The sequence below is a fragment of the Protobothrops mucrosquamatus genome, unplaced genomic scaffold (genome assembly GCF_001527695.2).
Source record: "Protobothrops mucrosquamatus isolate PMUCROS unplaced genomic scaffold, P.Mucros_1.0 scaffold_294, whole genome shotgun sequence".
In the NCBI taxonomy this organism is placed as follows: Eukaryota; Metazoa; Chordata; class Lepidosauria; order Squamata; family Viperidae; genus Protobothrops; species Protobothrops mucrosquamatus.
This window is the reverse complement of record NW_015386370.1, coordinates 1,635,871-1,655,598: the sequence shown is the minus strand read 5'-3', so window position 1 is coordinate 1,655,598 and position 19,728 is coordinate 1,635,871. Positions and strand designations below refer to the sequence as shown.

Here is a 19,728-nt window from a genome sequence, read left to right as displayed (position 1 = left end):
CCAGCCTTCCCAGGATTGAGGCCCATCAGATATGTGGACTTCAACTTCTGCAGTATCCTGGGACTTGAAGTCCATATATCTGGTAGGCATGTAAGTGAGGCAATGCTGCCCTAGGCATTCAAGGAACAATATTGCCCTCCAGATGCTTTGGCATTATAATTCCTAGAATTTCCAAGAAGACATCTTTTTTGAAGTCTATATCTATACATCATATATAACATGACTTTACTGTTAACATTCAAATGCTGGATTGTACAAGTGTCCAGCTTTTGTAAGCATGCCCAAAGGATTGCTCAATTTGGGGAACAAAATACTACTTGTGCTATTTTCCTTTCCCTTATCTTTCCTAACAGAGAATGGAGCAATAGAAACTAGAACATTGTCCTGATGGTATTTGCGTCAATTTTAATGGAAATTATGGGATTCAGCAGAAATAAGCTCTGCCAAAATCTCTAGGGTACATGCTGATACAAATCACCTCCCTTATTCTGAGGGAAGTACTAGAGACCTGTAGATGAAAGAAATAAGTGGTGGTAGCTGCAGCACTTGTAACTTTAAGATGGGATCCCAACTTGGTGTCCAAAGTTCCCACTGAAATTTATCTTGATGCCTCCTAGTTTTCTGACTCTCTCTACTTTGTAATTGCCTTTAAATTTTGATTTTGGTTTTGAATGCAATTCTGAAGGATGCTGGCATGTCACAAAAGCAAAAACCAGTTTCCAGGATTACTTTGGTTTTCAACTAAGTTGGAAAATAAAAATGTTGAGTGGTTGCAATTCAGTTTGTAAATGGCTTCTCCTCTGCCAAAAAAGACTTTTGCCCTGCATTTCCTTTCACTCAGATCTTCACAAGAATTCCCCATTTTCTCAAATTTACATCAGTGTTCAAGCTGCTGAAGCAAGTGGCTTATCACGCAACCTGTTCAAACATGTTGCATTCGGTGCCCCATTACCTTTGCCCCTTACTCTGCATATATCTCTTGGCTAATAATCATATAATGCTGCCTTCAATTCTAATTGCAATGGAACCACTTCCCGATTCCTGAGTGGGAATAAAAAGCTGCTATTTAGCCATTTCTTTCATTATAGTCTTTCTCAGAGTAGTTATTCTTAAGTAACTTGAAATATAGACAGTGGATTCAAGAAGTCAGGCATTACAGAAATTTACTGTACCAGACCTTATTTATGGCAGCATTCTCCTGAACTGAAGCCGACCAGATGCCAAACCCTTTATTATCTGCCACAACTGGTAGTCAGAGCTACACCAATTGACCCTGAGGTAGTATATGCCTGTATAGCCTCCATTATTTTTTCCATGTTGGCCATCCATTCATGTTCTTCTAGCAGTTTCCATAGTTTAGCCCTATTTAGCCCTATTTAAAAATATACTGCCTGAATTTCTCATTTAGTTTGCTTCTGTGATCCTGAATTGAGAAGATCCACATCCTGTTTGAGACTTGATTGTTATTTTCCTTTTCCTGCTTTTTTTTACTTAAATAGATGCAAACAGCATATCCTTTTATAATTAAAAGTTGCTCTTGGCTTTCAATAAATGTTAATAATATTAATTTCCATTTTCTGAAACTTCACCAGCTCTACAGCAGGCTTTTGGAGGTACAGCAATCAAAATGGTTTGCAGTATTTGAAATGTGCCAACTTTGGAAGTTTTCCTAATGATTCCTAGCATGGGATATATTTTTGGTAACAACCAATAGCTTAGTTAATGTTTTTATCATATAGTGATCACAACCCATAACTCCTGTATGAGTTTCAGTCATTGCCAGCTGAATATCAGTAAATCAGATCTAAACTGATTTAACCACTTTTCATTTGATATTTAACTGTCCTATCCTTGTTAGTATCCATTTTCTAATGAACCTGACCAGCCCATGGCTCATTCCTAATTCTAATCATTTAGAAGCAAGTTAACAGTCAACCGTCCACAACAGACACCTGAGGAGTCAAGTAGTTCCCATTCTTCTTTAAAGAGCTGTTCATTTTCCTTTTGTATAGTGCATTGCACTTTCCCTAAGAGCTGCCAACACTTCGGAACCACAGTCAGCTCACAAGTTATGTAATCTTGCTCTAAAGGAACTCCTCCTCTCTTTCAGAGTCAACCTCCAAAACCAGCAGGGAAACTCATTTGGCTTTTCTTGCCGGAGGTCACTTGTGTGCTGCAAAGAAGCTGACAGAACAAGGAGAAGAGCAACAGCTGAAAGAAGTAAGGTAATGGGGGGGGGGGTATGTCATATGTGGAGGAGTGGCAAAAAGAAGAGGAACAGGTCAAGAGCTGGAAGGGGAAAGGATGAAAAACTATACCAATATTTCTGTCTCTGATTCTTGTTCTGTATTCCTTAGAACAGCATACCTGAAATTGGAAAGTATAGGAAGGGATGTCCATGCCAGTTCTAGGTTTTGGGACAATGCCAAAATATTTTTGAGAAAGATTCTTCTTTGCAAAGGCATTTTCCACCTGAAAAATCCAGGTGTGTCTATCTGGATTATGAGGCTCCTAAAAAGTTATTGATCCTTAAAAATGTTTGCCAAGAACTTAGAGGCTAAGGTAAATGTCTCACATGGGGTAATCTGGCATCACTGTGGAGAAATAAAGGGGCAACAGTGGATATCTAGTTGTAATCAGTGTCCAATTGCTGTGATTTTGTTGCATCATTTTCATTTTTTAATAGCAATAGCACTTAGACTTATTTATTGCTTCATAGTGCTTTACAACCCTAAGTGATTTACAGAGTCAGCATATTGCCCCCAACAATCTGGGTCCTCGATTTAGGGACCTTGGAAGGATGAGTCAACCTTGAGCTGGTCAGAATTGAATTCCTGGTAGTGAACAGTGATGAGGGTGGAGGTTCGTTCTCCAAGCTTGTGGGTAACATCTTCAGAGGAGTTTAGGGGGTGTCAGTGCTCTTCAGTTTATAAGGGCTTCAGGTGTGGGTGTGTCAAGTGAGGGTCTGTGATGGGTCTTGTGATGGGCCAGGTATCAGTCATCAGTGAGGGGCTTGTGATTGGGAGGTGAGCTGGTGGAGGGAGGGCGTTCTGTGGGTTGGTTGAGGGTCGATGCTGTCTCTGGTTGGCCGTGCAGTTGGTTTGGATTCATAGGGTTCATAGGCTGGTTGTAACTCAATGTGTCTGTTAAAGGAATTGTTTGTGGAGTGCCAGGCTTCAATGAATTCATGAGCATGGCATGGCCAATAATTTTAGTGTTGCTCCAATCAAACTGGTGTTATTTGGTGTTGGTGTGGGTAGAGATTAAGGATTTGGGATTGTGGCGTTTGACTGCCAGCCAGTGTTTGTGGATCCTGATTTTTAATTGACATAATGTTTGTCCCACATAGAATTGGTTGCAATCGTTACAGTTGATTTTGTAGATTACATTGTTTCGTTCATCCTTCTGTATCTTGTCTTTGGTTCTGGATAATTTCTGGCAGAGTGTAGCTGTGGGTTTGTGGGTTATTGCTATTCCTAGGGGTTGGAGAATTCTGCCTGTCATTTCTGCAGTACTGCATTCTAACCACTGTGCCACCATGGTTCTTAATGCAAGAATAAGCATGGTTTGAACAATTCCTTTCCCACTAGGAAACCATGGTATGCCGTGTAGCAATTATCGGAGCAGGAGTGAGTGGCCTCACATCCATCAAATGCTGCCTGGATGAGGGACTGGAACCAACATGCTTTGAGACGAGTGAGAGCATTGGCGGATTGTGGCGCTTCACGGTGAGATCTAAATATCCCACTTGTATGACAAATGTACTGGGCTTGAATCTTACTTGGGTATGCTGGAGCTCTTCTTATACCTGGAGAGTCCCATGTCTGTTTCTTTGGTTGACAAAATATTTGATACTTTTTTTAGATCTTATCTCAAAATATCTTGGATTTAGAGGGATATTAGAGATGTTGTTTATAGTGGGTAGTGAAACACTTATAAAAACAAGATTATTGTGAAATTGTATAAACAAACATGTATATGCATTGTTTAGCAAACATGAGTTTCTAACTCATTTCACTGAATGTATGCTACCAAAATCAAAGTGGGATACAAAACCTTGACGGGTATATGAAAGAAGTTTATTGGTGGTCTTTGCTTTCTCATATATTATGAAAAGTCCCCTCTTTAATTTGTTGTTGTATGCAAAAGTACTGACCAGAGTTTTATTCAGTTCATGGAATATTTTAAATAGGTAGAACCAGTGTTTTTTTGTAAAAAAAAAAAAAAGTGCAGGAACTCATACACGTCATACAATCCGCCTTGCCTACCCTACAAGGCTCCATCCAAAAAAGGTGCCGGAACTCCGTTCTGGACGTTCTATGACAAAAAAAAGCCCTGGGTAGAACAGTGTTTCTCAACCATAGCAACTTGAAGATGTATAGACTTCAATTCCCAGAGTTTACCAGCCTTGCTGGCTAGGGAATTCTGGGAGCTGACATCTCAACATCTTCAGGTTGCCAAGGCTAGGAAACTGAGGTAGAGTATAGATGTCATTCATATGGCTGTATCTCTTTATTCTTTATATGGAGCAGGTCTCAGATCATGCAGAGCTATAATAGAATTCAAGAAAAAAATGGACACAGTTCCTCTTCAGACTAACAGCTTGAATGCATGGAAGTTGGGAATAGATAGGAGGAATTCAGTGTAAGTTATACCTGTTAAGCCTTCCACAGATTTATGTCTGAACAGGAGTTCATTATTTGGAGAATCCAAATAAATTGAAAACCCAGGAAATCTGAGCAGCTCCCTTGGAGGGGGCTCAATAAGATTTATTTGACCAATCAAGTATCTGTTAAATCATTTCATAATATCCCCAGTAGGTCCATTTTTTCCAAGGGCAGCTCCTACAAGCTCGAATTAATCTTCATTGCTAAAAACAGGCACTTTTTAGGCTTACCCAGTGCAATTAAAGAGACTTTAGAGCAGTGCTTTTCAACCTTTTCACAGATTGTACCACTTTTAGGATATGGCAATATTCGAGTACCATCAGTCGCCTAGCAAGGTGTCAAAAACTTGATAACCAAAAAAAAGGGAAAAAGTGATAAAGTACAGGTAGTCCTGGACTTACAAGAGTTCGCTTAGTGACTGTTAGAAGAGTTACAATGGCACTGAAAAAAGTGCCTTATTACCATTTTTCACACTTATGACCGTTGCAGCATGACCCCAGGGTCATGTGATTTACATTCAGATGCTTGGCAACTGATTCATATTTATGATGGTAACAATGTTTCAGGGTCATGTGATCCCCTTTTCAACCTTCTGACAAGCAAAGTCAATGGGGAAACCAGATTCACTTAACAACTGTGTTACTAATTTAACAACTGCAGTGATTCACTTAACAAATGTGACAAGAAAAGTCATAAAATGGGACAAAACTCATTTAACAAATTTCTCACTTAGCAACATAAATTTTCAGCTCAATTGTGGTAGTAGATTGAGGACTATCTGTACCCCCACTTACCATACTTTTATTGGGAAACTTGTGCCTGTTTCTCTGATATTAATATTTGCATTGTTCTATCCCCTTCTCTCCCTTTGCTTGTCTCAAAGAAGCCTCTCCTCTACTCGGTCTCTCTTTCTCTGTCCCCTTCTCTTTCCCTGTTGTCTTTTTTCTCTCTCCCTTTCCCGCCAAAACCTCCTACTTTTATATCCTCTCCTCTCTCCCCCCTCCTCCTTTTCTCTTTAGTGCAGCTCCAGCTGACTCCTCTTCCCCAGGCTGCGTGCTGCTCCCAGAAGTGCCAATCAGCTGGAGCTGCGCACCGATCCTTGGCGCTCTGCTGAGCCCCGGCAACACCTCAAATCCAGCTGACTCTCCCACAGGTGCTGCCTCTGCTGAGCCCCGGCAACACCTCAAATCCAGCTGACTCTCCTATGCGGTGCTGCCACCTCTTAGCTCATCCCCCCACTACACTTTTTTTACACTTTTTTTTACAGTGCTTTTCAACCCATTGTACACATGCCGTACCACCTGCCAGGTGCTGAAGTACCACTAGTGGTACGCATACCATGGGTTGAAATGCACTGCCCTGGCCTAGAGGATGTCTGTGAAACATGTACAGCTTTGCTATGAACTCTGTTCCAGGAGGCACCATCTCTCATTTCCACACATGTCCCAGTCCGATCCTGTGCAAAAGTGAGATATTAACAGAGGAATTAGATAACCTTGCTGGTACAGAAGACCACTCAAAAGCATTGACTTATGCTTGACTTGGTCAGTCCTGGAGTCTGAAACATAGAAGGGGTGAGGGAGATCAATGCCTAAAAATTCATGGTCAAATATGAGGTAATGGCAATGCCCCCTCCTCGAATGCGTAAGATATCACAATTAGAGATTTGAGGGTAACATTTGAAATGCTGCCTTCTACCCTCCCTCCCTCCTTTTTACCAAATGGACTCTTTTAATTTTTAATAAACTTAATTGCATATTGCAGTGAAAGCACATTGGGCTGGCTCCAATTACCCTTCATCAGATTTCTCTGTGGGCTAGATTAAGAAGTCACAGGCAGTGGCCAACAGCTTCCATATTTCTTCAGGAAAGGTGTAGGAAATCCCCAGGAGTCAAGCCTAACTCAAAAACAGTTTCCATTTCCAATTTGCAAAAACTTTAAAGTAATTAAAACATTACAGCTAATTTTTAAAGATCCATATAAAAACAAGAATTAGGCATCTGAATGTTCATGTTTCACTTTGCTTTGCTTCTACTTACTTTTTTTGGTTGTATATTTTATACTGCAAATGTGCGGGTATGGATTCCCAGGCTGGAAGATTAAAGTAAGTTATAAATACTCCAGATAAATATTTTTCAAGAAACTATTATTACTACAAACATTAGTTTGCAACTGCTGTTATATATACTTACATTATATATATGTTTGCAAAAGATAATGCAATAGTTAATGCAGAAAATAGCAGGAGAAAATTTACTATATTGCAAGGCCAGGATAGCTCATAACATGAAAAGTCTCTCTTCAAGTTAATAAGTGTTATTTGATAGGACTTTGACATCTGTCTTCTTTTTGCTGCCTGGGAATAAGCTGTGGGGTTTTTTTTGTCTTGGTTGTGCAATCTTTCATAGCCATCTGCAGAATATTAATCCAAATGCAAACATGTTAAGTAACATGAAATGCTGCTTGACTGCGTACTGGCCAACTTAATCTTTTGGCTTGCTTTGAAACTGGCAAGGTCTTTGTGAAGGCTATAGGCTTTTCTGCACTTCAGCCTTAAACTGCTGGACTCCTAAGAATAAACCAGCTGGAAATGAAGGTTTCAGAAGTTCATGTCCAGATTTCAGCTGATTCCTCCTTTGAACTGATGTTCTGTCTGGATTGCATTTTCCATAGCTTCTGATTGTAGAATTCCCTATTTTTTTACATCTCCTGGAGCAGAAAAAGGAAAAGAGAGAAAAACACAAGTGGCAGAAATCTTGTCAATCTGACTCAGGATTTAAAAAACAAAGAGAAAAGATCCATCTGCTTGATTTGGTTCTGGAAAATCTTACATATTTGTTTCTATTAAAATCTATTGCAGGTGTTTTATAATTTTCCCCCTTAAGATCCCTACTTCTTGTTCTCAAGTCTGTGGTATGCATAAAAAATAGGCACAGCTTCAATTATGGCTACCATTTGCCTCCCCCCCCCAATACTCTGATCTTTTTATTGTTTTACCTGTACGCCTGTAAAATAAATATTCATGGAGGTAGTGGGTGATCAGCATTCCTTCCATTAGAGCACAATAACTGACAGGATTGGAAGTTTTTTGCCTATTGTGAAATGAAATGCAGCAGGGGACTTGAATTCTACCACTTGAGGCAGCACAATTCAGAAAACCCTTTCATGTAGTGCAGAAAAAGATGAGTGGACATTGCCTTCTCAGTGGCCAAGGGATGGCTAGAGCACAATGTTGTACATTCCTGCCCTCAATAAATGGTTGAAGGCTAGCACTGGGGCAAGTGGATCAATCAGGTAAGTTCCCATAAATTAGAACAGGTCCAAAAGTACAATTCCTTAAATGAAAAATGGTATAGTGGTTAAGGCACCAGGCTACAAACCAAAAGACTATGAATTGTAGTCCTGCCGGTGGCACAAAGGCATTCATTTTATTTCAACTTTAGGAAGGAAGTATTGGTGGAAGAAAAAAAATTTCTTGAATGCCACTCCCCCCCCCCCCAAATATTCTTCAGATTCTTCAGGACACAGTCACCTACCCAATGCTCAGAAATAGATATATTTCCTTTAGAAATAAACTGTGCTCTAAACTTTGAATTTTGACATTCCAAGGTTGGCTCACATGTCACTGATTGCTGATCCCTCTTCTGACATTTGAAAATGTTTTTGATAGAATTGCAAGCATAATCCCCTTTCCTATTAAGAACAATTTGTACCCTTGAGAACTTGCCTGAGGCAAGTGTAGCTAAGTATTTCCCAGCTTCACAGAGTCTTCCTAAACAAAGGAGGGTTAGTAGATTAAATAAAATCTGTAAGAGGAAATTGTCACTTTTCTTTCTTGACAAAAAAAATCTTATGAAACCCACAAATGGCTTTCTCCCAACAAATTCAATTACTTGCCCTTCTGGGGATTGTACAATTTGTAGGACTTTTCACCTTGTCCTTCATGGGATGAAAAATGCCCTGCATCTCCTAGGGTCTTCTCTTAGTAAGACACTAGACCAATGTTTCTCAATTGTAGCAACTTTAAGACGAATGGACTTCAATTCCCAGAATTCTCAGCTAGCCATGTACTTCTGGGAGTTGAAGTCCACTCATCTTAAAGTTGCTAAGGTTGAGAAACACTGCACTAGACTGTTGGGGTAGGGCAATGGAGCCAGCACTGATGGCAATCACAAGGCTGAGACAGTAATTACTGTTGCAGGAGCCAATCTGGGTCCGTCACCAGGACCAGAAGTTTAGTCTTCCAAGCTTTTAGACTCATGCTGAAGCCCATCCTCAGGGAACTTTTCTCTCACCAGAATGTGTGCTTTGGGCTATTCTATGCATAAGTGGACGCTTCACATGCTGTGAAGGATTCCAAAAGTGCTATCCGCCTATATCTCTCATGAATGAAAGCAAATATACGTGTCCCAGGATAATGTTGCAGGATCCAATCTGGGTAACCGCTGTGTTGCATATACAATATCCCTATCATATTGGATGCATCTTCCCAATCCAACTGAGATTTTACTTTCCCTCTATATTTGGCTACTGTTTACATACATACCATGTTTAAGCTGCAACAATGAAAGACTGCTCCCCTAAGGGCTTTCTATGCTAATTATCTACAATACTCTTTACAATGGCTCTAGAAAGTTCTGTCCTTTTTGACAGAGATAGATATCTTGTTTTATGAGTATTGCTTGTTTTATGAATATTGTATTTTATTTGTGCCAATCAGCTATTTTGATTGCTTCTGGCACACCTTTTATATGGGCATCCCTATGGCTGATCTAAGAACTTGCCATGTTGTTACAAGCAAATAACATTGGGATAGCAAGCCTAGATTTTATGGATAAGTTCAAAATGATCCATCACTTCTCTCAATGGAAAATACCATCCTTAATTTATCTCCTGCCCCTTTTTGTTTATGTTACAAACAGAGCTGAGAAAAATCTAGTGCCTCAAATTTCAACTTAACTGAAAATATTTCCACTTCCTGCAGCTCTGTTTCTTTGTAGAAATTTCAAATATCATTCATTTTTGTTTCCCTTTCTCTGCCAGGAGTCATCAGAGGAAGGCAGAGCCAGCATTTACAGATCTGTGTTTACCAACTCATGCAAAGAAATGATGTGCTACATGGACTTCCCTTTCCCAGAGAATTTTCCTAACTATATGCACAACTCCAAACTTCAGGAATATATTGAACTATATGCCAAGCATTTTGATCTTCTTAAATACATACAGTTTAAGGTAAGTGATCATAAACTAATTGAGAAGGGATTTTTTAACAATTGCCTTTTGTTGCTTGTTCATTTTTAGTTTGTGGACCCCAAAAATACTGATCTGTGCTGCTTTTATGGCTCCTTTTATTATTTATTTATTCATCAAATTTATATGGCCAAGAAGTGATTCTGGACAGTGCAGAGCAAAAACAGTGTAAAACAGTCATATTAAAAAGTTACAAAAAACAAAACCATGCACACAAAAGATTTGATCAGCAATGAAGAATCTCAAGATCTCACCAGTTCCCTGGGACAAAGCTAAGTCTTGAGAGACTTCTGGATGGGAAATTGATGGAAACAGTGAAAAATAATGAGAAGATAACAAATGAGGGGGGGGAGCATTCTAGGGTTCTCATAAAATTCTGTGAGTAAGGCAGGACGATAGGATTAGAGAAGCAAAGAAAAATGGCTGCTGACGCCTCAGTTCTTATTTGAACCAGCATAACAATAATACCTTGCATTTCTTCTGCCTATGTCCCTGGCATTCCCTTTTCTTTGGTTTGGTGAAAATTTATAATTCCCGAGATTCTCTCAGTTGAATCTATAGTAAATAAATTTAATTAATAACTGGCACTGATTTAATCTTTTGCATAACTGCTGAACTCCTGATTTGAACATTATTCTAATTTTCACAAGAGAAGGTCTGAAATAGAATCTATTTTTCTCTCTGAATATAAATGTTGAATTCAAGCTGAGGATGAATTATGGACGAGACATCTGTATTCCTAATATAATTTGTTTAAACTGGGTCCATTTTAGGGGCTGTTCATATATTGTGCTACATAAATCATGGTGTTTAAATTGTAATACATTAAGTCAAATCCACAAAATTTTTACTAATATGGCTTCATGCAGAGTTGGCAAGCTTTTTAGATGCTAGACATTATTTCAATGCAGCTTTGCCTCCATTTTGTTTTTAAAGAACAGGCGTGAAATATCGTCCCTAAGATCTCACAATACCTTATTGTTCTCAACAGGTATCTTATAAGGGTTAGCAATCTTACAAGAATTTTGCCATTTAAAATAAAATTTAAGCATAATCTGGAAATAATCATGGGCACTTTGGCATTACTGAGTGCTGCATTGTCAATGATTGGCTTAGCATACTGCACAGATTAAGACATAGATATTACAAGTTGCAGTCCTAAATGCATTTATTAGGGACTGATTGATTGAGCCCCATCAAGTCACTTTCAACTCTTAGCAATCACACAAATAGATATTAGGAATATGTTTTATCACACAAGATTTTTTTTTCTAAGTAAATTTGTATAGGATTGGATTACATGGTTGTTTTGTCAATTTTTAATTTCACTGAGAAGAATTATAGATATATACTTACGAGTATATATAATATCTATGTGCATATATCTCATATATAAGGATGCATCCATTCACACCAATTAGATGTCATACAGTATATAGTCATTTATATATAGTTGCTTTGGATCTTGAACCACACCATTTGGGCCAGGAAGTTAAGGCAGCTGTGTTGTTGGTGTGGTTTTATGACTGGGATTTAATGTATGATTTATTTGGGTATCATGGATTATTGTAATGTTGTTTAAAAACAACCTTTGTCTGTATGCAGCTCAGATCCACAGTTGTGAGATGGGCAACCGTATAAATTATTTAAATAAATAAATATGTCCTTGAATGTTTCTTCAAAGACACATGTGACCAATATTAAGAAGCACCCAGATTTTCCTGTCTCTGGCCAATGGGATGTCATGACACAGAAGGATGGCAAGCAGGAATCAACTACTTTTGATGCTGTCATGGTTTGCTCAGGACATCATGTGTATCCAAGAATCCCAGTTGATAGCTTTCCTGGTAAGTGACAAATATATTAAATAGATATGGAAAAACAGCAACCTCACATGCCTACTTAGTATTTATTAAAAACAATGGAAGTCACTATCTGACTGGAGGGAGCAGCCCTGCCCCTTTTAATATTGTACATATTCACATTCAATGGTATATGTGAGATATTTGCTGGGCAAGTATCTATATTGTGATAAACATGCCTGTTTTTGACTGAATCAGACAGCTTAGAAGGGGCATCACTTACATTTTTCATAATGACTAAACAGAACCAACCTTTGATAAACCACAAACAATAAAACATACTTTGTGAATTGTTTCTGTGAGGGATGCAAGAAACTCTCATACCTTTTCTTCATGCAGCTAAAGTGCATTGTATTTTCTTCCTTGTAGATATTTCAAAGCAAAATTGAGCCTATAATAAAATGCATGACTGCATTAATATATCAGCTTTATCTTTAAAAGTAGTTGCTAGCAATGGGGAACTGGATTGGAATCACAGCAGATGAGAAGGAATTTTAAAACCATTTTCTCTTATGCCATTATCCTGTTTAAAATCCTTCCCTCCAAAGCTGTACAGAAAATCCCATTGGCTAGCAATAAGCTTCATTTTTAAGGGCAATGGGGCATTCTGTAAGGTCTCGCCTCAGCTATTCCCTCAAGAAAGTAGAACTCTTGAAGCAGGCAGCATTTGAAAAGGATCTTTTATTGAGAGAAAGTGACTGCAGAGAAAATAGGCAGGATCTAAAGTTCCCCCATTGTTCAAAACCCCTTCCAACTGCCCAGTCCAGAGAGAGCCAATCCAGAGGTGTGAAGGTGCTGTGGAAACTCCGAGCTGAGAAAGTGATAACAAGTTGTTCCCAGCCACCACAACCTTGGTTCTCCGGAGATGAGACAAAGCAGATGGCCCCAGGCTCATCCCCTCCCCCAGTTACTCCCCAGTTCCCAGGAAGATACATCAAAGCAAAAGAGGAACAAAGCAAAATGGATACATCATAGAAAAGCCCCAAGGTTCCCCCTCCCTCCAGAATGGCAGTGTCCCGATGGGGACCAGACCAATTACTCTAGGAAACAATAATAATAGAAACTGAGATGACAAGAACAGCATCAGTGGGAAAACTAAAGATGTACCTCCATGTCAGACCTCCATGTTCTTTCAGTCTACTGCATCAGTGGGTTTAATAATGTTTTCATGTGCTAGAAGTTTTCAGTGGTTACAGTCGTAATTTGATTTCAAACTTTTTGCACACAGGGTTAAAGAAATTTCAGGGTACCTTCTTCCACAGCCGGGAATACAAAGACCCTGAAAAGTTCAGGGGGAAGAAAGTTCTGGTAATTGGCCTAGGCAACTCTGGGAGCGACATTGCTGTTGAGCTCAGTCACACAGCCTCTCAGGTATTGCCTCTACCCTGATAGTCCTCAGTTCTAGTTCTAGTTCTAGTTGTTCTAGTTCTCAGAGTAACCCATTCAAAGATGTGCCATTTCTTGGTCTATTTAAAAAAAAATCTTAAAACATGCTATGTTTACACTAATTTCTACATAGCGTAATGAGAGAAATTAGGATTATAATGAGAGAAATTAGGGATTATACAGGGGGATCCAGGTGAATTACAAGCAGAAGGATCCAAATTCAATTTTTAATACATCCACCTAGAAGAATTCTCCATCTGTACAATATAGACACTTTGCTCTAAGACCTTGGAAGACCTTTGCCAATCTGTCATAGTGACCTAAGATGACATTGTGTTAAACCAAAGCTTAACTGGAAATATACAGCCAATATGATGGTTACAATAACAGAGACTGAGTGTAAGGACCTGCTTCAAAACCTCATCCCAAGAAAGCAGGACTCTTGGAACACTTCCATTCCAAAAGAAACTTTTATTAGGACTTTTATGCTACCCCCCTTAAAAAAAAGAAAGATCCCCCTGTAGAAACATAAAACAAAGAGAAAACAGAAATAAGGATTAGTCTGGCTTATCTGGATATGACGCATGAAACTTAAGTAATTTAGGGGCTCTAACGTGATGTTTCTGAACCCATTCATTCTGTTTCCATGCTACCAGGTATTGGGTAGAACCACGATGTTTCCTAGAATCTAGAATCTCCTTGATTTCAAAATGCTGTTCGCCTTCTACCATGATTGGAGGAGGGGCAGGGGCTGCAGCCAGTCTCAAGGGTGATTGCAGTTCATGTTTTAACAGACTGCAGTGAAAAATAGGGTGAACTTATTTGAGCATCTTAGGGAGTTCCAATTCTACTGTAACCGGATTGATTATTCTTTTAATGGGAAAAGATCCTACAAATTTTGGCCCTAGCTTTTTTGAGGGCTGCAGGGATTTTAGATATTTTGTTGACAGATATAATTTCTCCCCTACTTGAAACGGTTTGGGTTCAACTCGTTTTTTGTCTGCTTGGAATTTATAAGCCTCCCTTGCTTCATCCAAAGCCTTCCTTACAACCGGCCAGGTGTTTTGTAATTGTGCGATCCATTCCTTCAGGGAAGGGATGGTCGGTTTGCTAGAGGGTAATTTGGGCATTAGGTTGAAACTTTGTCCTGTGGCAACCTGGAAAGGAGTATAGCCTATGCTGGAATGCACTGCGTTGTTATAAGCAACTTCTGCGAATGGGAGCAGGTTGGTCCAATTATCTTGCTGGTAATTAGTGAAGCATCTTAAGTACTGTTCCAGTACTGAGTTCGAACATTCAGTCCCACCATTTGTTTGCAGATGATAACTAAATGACAGTCCCTGAGTAATCCCCCAAAGTCCCAAGAATGCTTTCCAAAACTGATGTGAATTGCACTCCCCTATCTGATATGATTCGTTGTGGAGCCCCATGAAGCCGATAAATATGCTGAACAAACAACTTCACTAGTGTCTTTGCAGTGGGGATTTTTGGGCATGGAATAAAATGCACTTGCTTAGAAAACAAATCTGTTACGACCCAAATAACTGTGTTCCCCCCACTCTGTGGTAACTCCATAATAAAGTCCATAACAATTTCTTTCCAAGGTGCTGTTGGGATCGCTACTGTTTACAATAAGCCTGGGGGCCTCCCTTGTCTCCTCTTAGCTGCAGCACATATTGGGCAACTAGCCTCATAGCTTTCAATGTCCTTTTTTATTGATGGCCACCAAAAATGCTGTTTCACTAGGTGTAGGGTCTTCACAAACCCAAAGTGCCCAGCTGATTTTGAGTCATAGCAGAGCTGCATGAAAGTCAGTCTCTGGCTTTTTGGAATGTACAGTTTCCCTCCTACCCATGGTAGTCCATCAGTCATTGTGCACAGGATCTTGTGGCTTAGGAACCATTCATCAGTTTCTAGCACTTTTTTGAATTCAATCCCTGCTTGGCTCGCTAGCGGCTTCTGGATTTTGGCTTGTGCTCAGGTGGTAACTTGTGCCACCAGCTGTTTTGAAGGCATAATTGGGTCTGTTATTTCTGCCTTATTACTGTTGTATTGTGGCAATCTGGATAGTGCATCTGCAAGGAATTTCTTTCCTCCTGGCAAATGTTTTAAGGTGAAATTAAACCGGTGGAAATGTTGAGACCACCTTGCTTGTTTAGAAGTCAGTTTTCTAGGCATTTTAGGGCTTCAAGTTTCTTGTGGTCAGTCCATACCTGGAAGGGGATTTTTTTCCCTTCCAGGAAATGCCGCTAGGTTACGAGGGCCCATCTCCCAAACTGGCCACCTTTGCTCCATCTCCCTGAGTTTGCTCAATGTGTATGCACAGGGCTGCAGCTTCCCTTCATCGTTCTCCTGCATTAACACTGCCCCCATGGCTACATCACTAGCATCAGCTTGGATTATGAATGGTTTATCAGTATCAGGGTGTCTTAAGATTGGTTCTGCGGAAAATAACCTTTTCAGTCTTTCAAATGCGGTTTGACACCATACATTTTAAAGGTTGGCTGGGCTTCAGTTTCCCCTCCCCTTTTGTCTTTAATAAGTTAATAATCGGCAACCCAATTTGTGCAAAGGAAGGAAGGAATTGGCGGTAAAAATTAGCAAATCCAAGGAAACTTTGCAATTGTTTCCTGGTATGGGGTGGGGCCCACTCTAGAACAGCCCAGACTTTCTCAGGATCCACCTCTATACCGCTTGGCGAGATGCGATACCCCAGGTAGTCAATTTTTTCTTTATGAAACTCATATTTAGATAATTTGGCATATAAGTGGGCTGCCCACAGCTTTTTCAGTACTGCTCTGACTAGTTTTATGTGCTCCTCTTTTGTTTAAATATTAGGATATCGTCCAGGTAAACAAGCACCCCTTTATATAGGTACTCTTGGAGCACATCGTTTATTAATTGCATGAACACCGCAGGGGCTCCTTGGAGTCCAAAAGGCAGAACTTTGAATTGAAAACACTCTAAGGGGCAGTTGAACGTTATTTTCCATTCATCCCCTTCCTTAATCCTGATTCTGTAATATGCCTCTCTTAAGTCCAATTTCGAAAAGATTTTTCCTTTCAATAAGTGTGCTAGCATGTCTTTCATCAGAGGGAGGGGGTAAAGGTTGCTCTCACTCACTGCATTGAGAGTTCTGTAATCTATGCAGAGACGAAGACCCATCCTTCTTTTCACGAAACAATACGGGAGCTGCAGTTTTGGGCTTCGCTGGTTGAATAAATCCCCTCTCCAGATTTTTTCTATGAACTTTTGTAATTCCTCTAGCTCCCGGGGGTCATGGAGTACATTTTTGGCTTAAGTAATTTTGCCCCCAGGAGTATTTCAATAGCGCAGTCCGTGGGACGGTGGGGGGGGGCAATTCATCAGATTTCTCTTCTCTGAAGACTTCAGCTAAATCCCGATATTCCCTGGTATGCTCTCCAACTCTTTCTCCCCCATTGTCCCTGCACTGTCAGGAGGCCCCCCATCTTTTTCATCTGAGTCGGGCTTTAGCCTCCACTTCCCCTTTCAGGAATCTCAGCTCTCCTGTCCTCCAGTCCACCCTTGGGTTCCATTTGGTTAACCACGCCATACACAATATGAGTGGGCATTCCATTCCAGGGGTTACCACAAACGTTAGAGTTTCTATGTGGTCCCCTATAGTGAGTTGGACAGGTAACATGGCAAGACTGGCTGGTGTCGCCCTTGCAATGGACCCATCTAATTGACCAAACGAAAACGGTTTCTTCAACCTCCTCACCAGAATCCCTAAATTCCCCACCAGGGTTGGGCTTATGAGGCAGCAAGCGCAGCTGGAGTCTATTAGGGCTCTAAGTGCAACTTTCTCTGGCATCCCTGGGCTAAACCGTTCTATGGTTCTGGTGAGGGGCGCGATGGGTCCACTTACCAGGGGTTCGTCTTCTGAGTTGTCCTCTGAGGAATCGGAGGGTCCTCCTGGCTGGATTGGAGTTCCTCCTGTCAACAACCTCCATGCTCTTCATAGCAGTTTCCTTCTGTTTCAACGGAGTTTTCCCGGGCTTCCCCCCAGTGGCTCAGTCAGGTTTCAAGATGGGGGTTTTTGAGTGACACTCGGTGGTACGGTGGCCATCCTTCCTGCATTTGAAGCATCCCATTGACCTCAGGGTGGTAGGGGCTGGTTTTGCTGGTTCTTGGAGGGGTTCTGCTGGTGACTTTCCCCAGGATCTACCCCTGTGTCGCTGCCTTCTGGCATGATCAATTTCTGCTTCTTCGGCTAGGATATACTAGTCCTGGAGCCGGTCAGGATCTCCCTGAGGGATGCAAGCATAATACAGGCCATCTTTGAAATGACCCACTATTATATCCTCCAGCCAGTTCAGTTTACTGGCTAGGGCTCAGAATTCCTGCATGTATTCAGCTACGGGTCACCGCTCTTGTCTGACAGTTTTTATGCGCTCCTGTGCTTTCCGGTCGGCCAAGGGGTCTTCGAAACATCGCCGGAGAGCTGCCATGAAGTGATTGAAATTTTGCAGCTGTGGGGCATCAGCATCGTGGAGATCTACTACCCATTCAGCAGTGTCGCCATCTAGGGCCATCTGTACAATTTTTATTCAACTGCAGTCACTGGGTATTTCTCAGCCATATTTTTCCATGTAGTTTAGGACTTGAGTGAAGAAAAACTCCAACCGATGCAGCTCTCTGCTATACCTCACCCCCAGTGGAGGGAACTTCCTGATGGTTCGATGTCCTCTCCATCTCCTGGGTCGGTATCCATCACTGTCCACTGGCGCAGCCCGGCTGGGGGTGGCTGCAGTGGCTGCAGCAATGGTTGCATATTCTGTGGTGCCGACAGAAGTTCCTGAGATTGCTGCCTCAACCCTGTCTTCATCTTTTCCCTCAGCTGAACCTGGGTTGGCAGTTCCCCCGTATGGATTGGTGTTCTCTTCCTTCAGGAAATGGAAAGCAACTCTCAGCATGTCAATAGCTTGCTCTAGGAACCGGTTGGAGTGGGGTGGCCTGTCATCCTCATCTTTACTGAGGCAAAGCGACCTCTTCATCTCGACTTTCCAACCTGGCTGGTGACTGACGCATTTGAGGGTCATCTTCCTAGCTTTCTTCTCCCAGTCTTCCTTCTTGCCAATGCCCATCGACCACCTTGGTCTGTCTCGGCATTCAGCAACCACTACCTCATCCGAGGAGCTCGAGGACTGAGAGCTGTATTTGCTGGGGCCTGTCTGGTGGGAAAACTCACACCCAAGGAAAGTTCTTCCCTCTCCGTGCCAATTTCAGACATTGTTTGTGCAGTGCCCCGGTAAGGGTCTTCCTTCCGGGCTGACTGTTACTGCAGATCCTGCCTAATGTAAGGGCACATCTGGCCGTTGAGATTCTTCTCTTCATCTACTCAGTCTTGGGGGGCTTGTGGCTGGCTGTGGCGCTCTCACCTCCTCATGCTAAAACACGCTTTGGTTGTCCACATAGGCTTGCACACGGCTACGCCAATCTTCATTTTCCAGTTGTTCCCTATTGGGCAGGAAAATGGTGTTTTGGAGTGTTCTCTGAAGGCCTTCTGCTCTAGCCATTTTGTCTGCCATATCTCGTTGACTTTGAACAAGCTCAAGCTCTTCTTGAGCGTCTTTTCTTTTGGCCTTCATTTTAGCTGCTATAGCTTTTTGTTTGGCTTCCATTTGAGCTGCTTCCCCTTCTAGTTTGGCTTCTATTTCGGCTTCTTCGAGTTCTATAGCCGCCAGTTCTTTCTTTTTCTGCCGCTCCTCTTGTACCACATGAAAGACTGCTTCAGCAGCTTTAGCATCGATGATTGCTTGCTCTGCTTGTGAAATTCATGATGCTTGGCTGTGATGAGAAGATGCTTTTGAATGGTGGGAGGCGCCTGTGACATGCAATTGTTGGGACACGCTGGAATGTGCCTTGGATACATGGTGAAAGGATGAGGCTTTTTCAGACACATGAGATGGAGCCGCATGCGACCGTTGGGATGGTGCATGTGAATGGCGGGAAACTTCGGACTCGGCCCTGTCGACCGGTCTGTCTCTTGGGGTGAGGTTCGGGCTCTGGGAGGTGTTGTGGGCTCTCTAGAAGCTTCTTACATTCCTCGTTTAGTAGCTTGAGGCTTTGCATCTCGCTATCGACTCTTGAGTCTCTTAATTGTGCCTGAATATCTTCGAGTTGCCGCTCGGAGCTCCTCCATTGCTCAAGGGCGTCTTCCTTATCTTCTTTCAATTCGCTCGCCCTTTTGGGGGAGAGCTCCTCCTGAGGCTCTTGGTAGAGTTGGAGTAGTTTCTTCCAGTGTCTTTCATGGCGATTGTGGATGGTGTCCCATTTCTCCAACAGGTTCGACTGCATGGCTTCAGTAGGCTTTCTTTGTTGTCTCAGATCATAGTGACCCTGAAGTTTGAAGTTTGAAGTTTATTGTATTTATATCCCGCCCTTCTCCTGGTGGACTCAGGGCGGCTTACAGCCAGTTAAAACAAAACAATTGATACAAATATACAAAATTTAAAATGAATTAAAAGATATATTTAAATAGGCCTTTTCTTATTTTAAAAGTTGATTAAAATCCAATTTAAAATATCCCTAGGCCAGTC

General features: G+C 41.4%; 1 protein-coding gene across 1 annotated transcript in view; it reads left to right on the top strand.

The window, feature by feature from the left end:
- The first annotated feature begins 2,154 nt into the window (after positions 1-2,154).
- Positions 2,155-19,728, top strand: part of LOC107302868 (dimethylaniline monooxygenase [N-oxide-forming] 3) — a 32,980-nt gene continuing 15,406 nt past the window's right edge. The window contains exons 1-5 of the mRNA XM_015832026.1: positions 2,155-2,220; positions 3,591-3,728; positions 9,711-9,899; positions 11,602-11,764; positions 13,008-13,150. Coding sequence (XP_015687512.1) covers positions 3,597-3,728; positions 9,711-9,899; positions 11,602-11,764; positions 13,008-13,150 — 627 coding nt within the window. The 5' untranslated portion in view covers positions 2,155-2,220; positions 3,591-3,596. The remainder of the gene's footprint in view (positions 2,221-3,590; positions 3,729-9,710; positions 9,900-11,601; positions 11,765-13,007; positions 13,151-19,728) is intronic.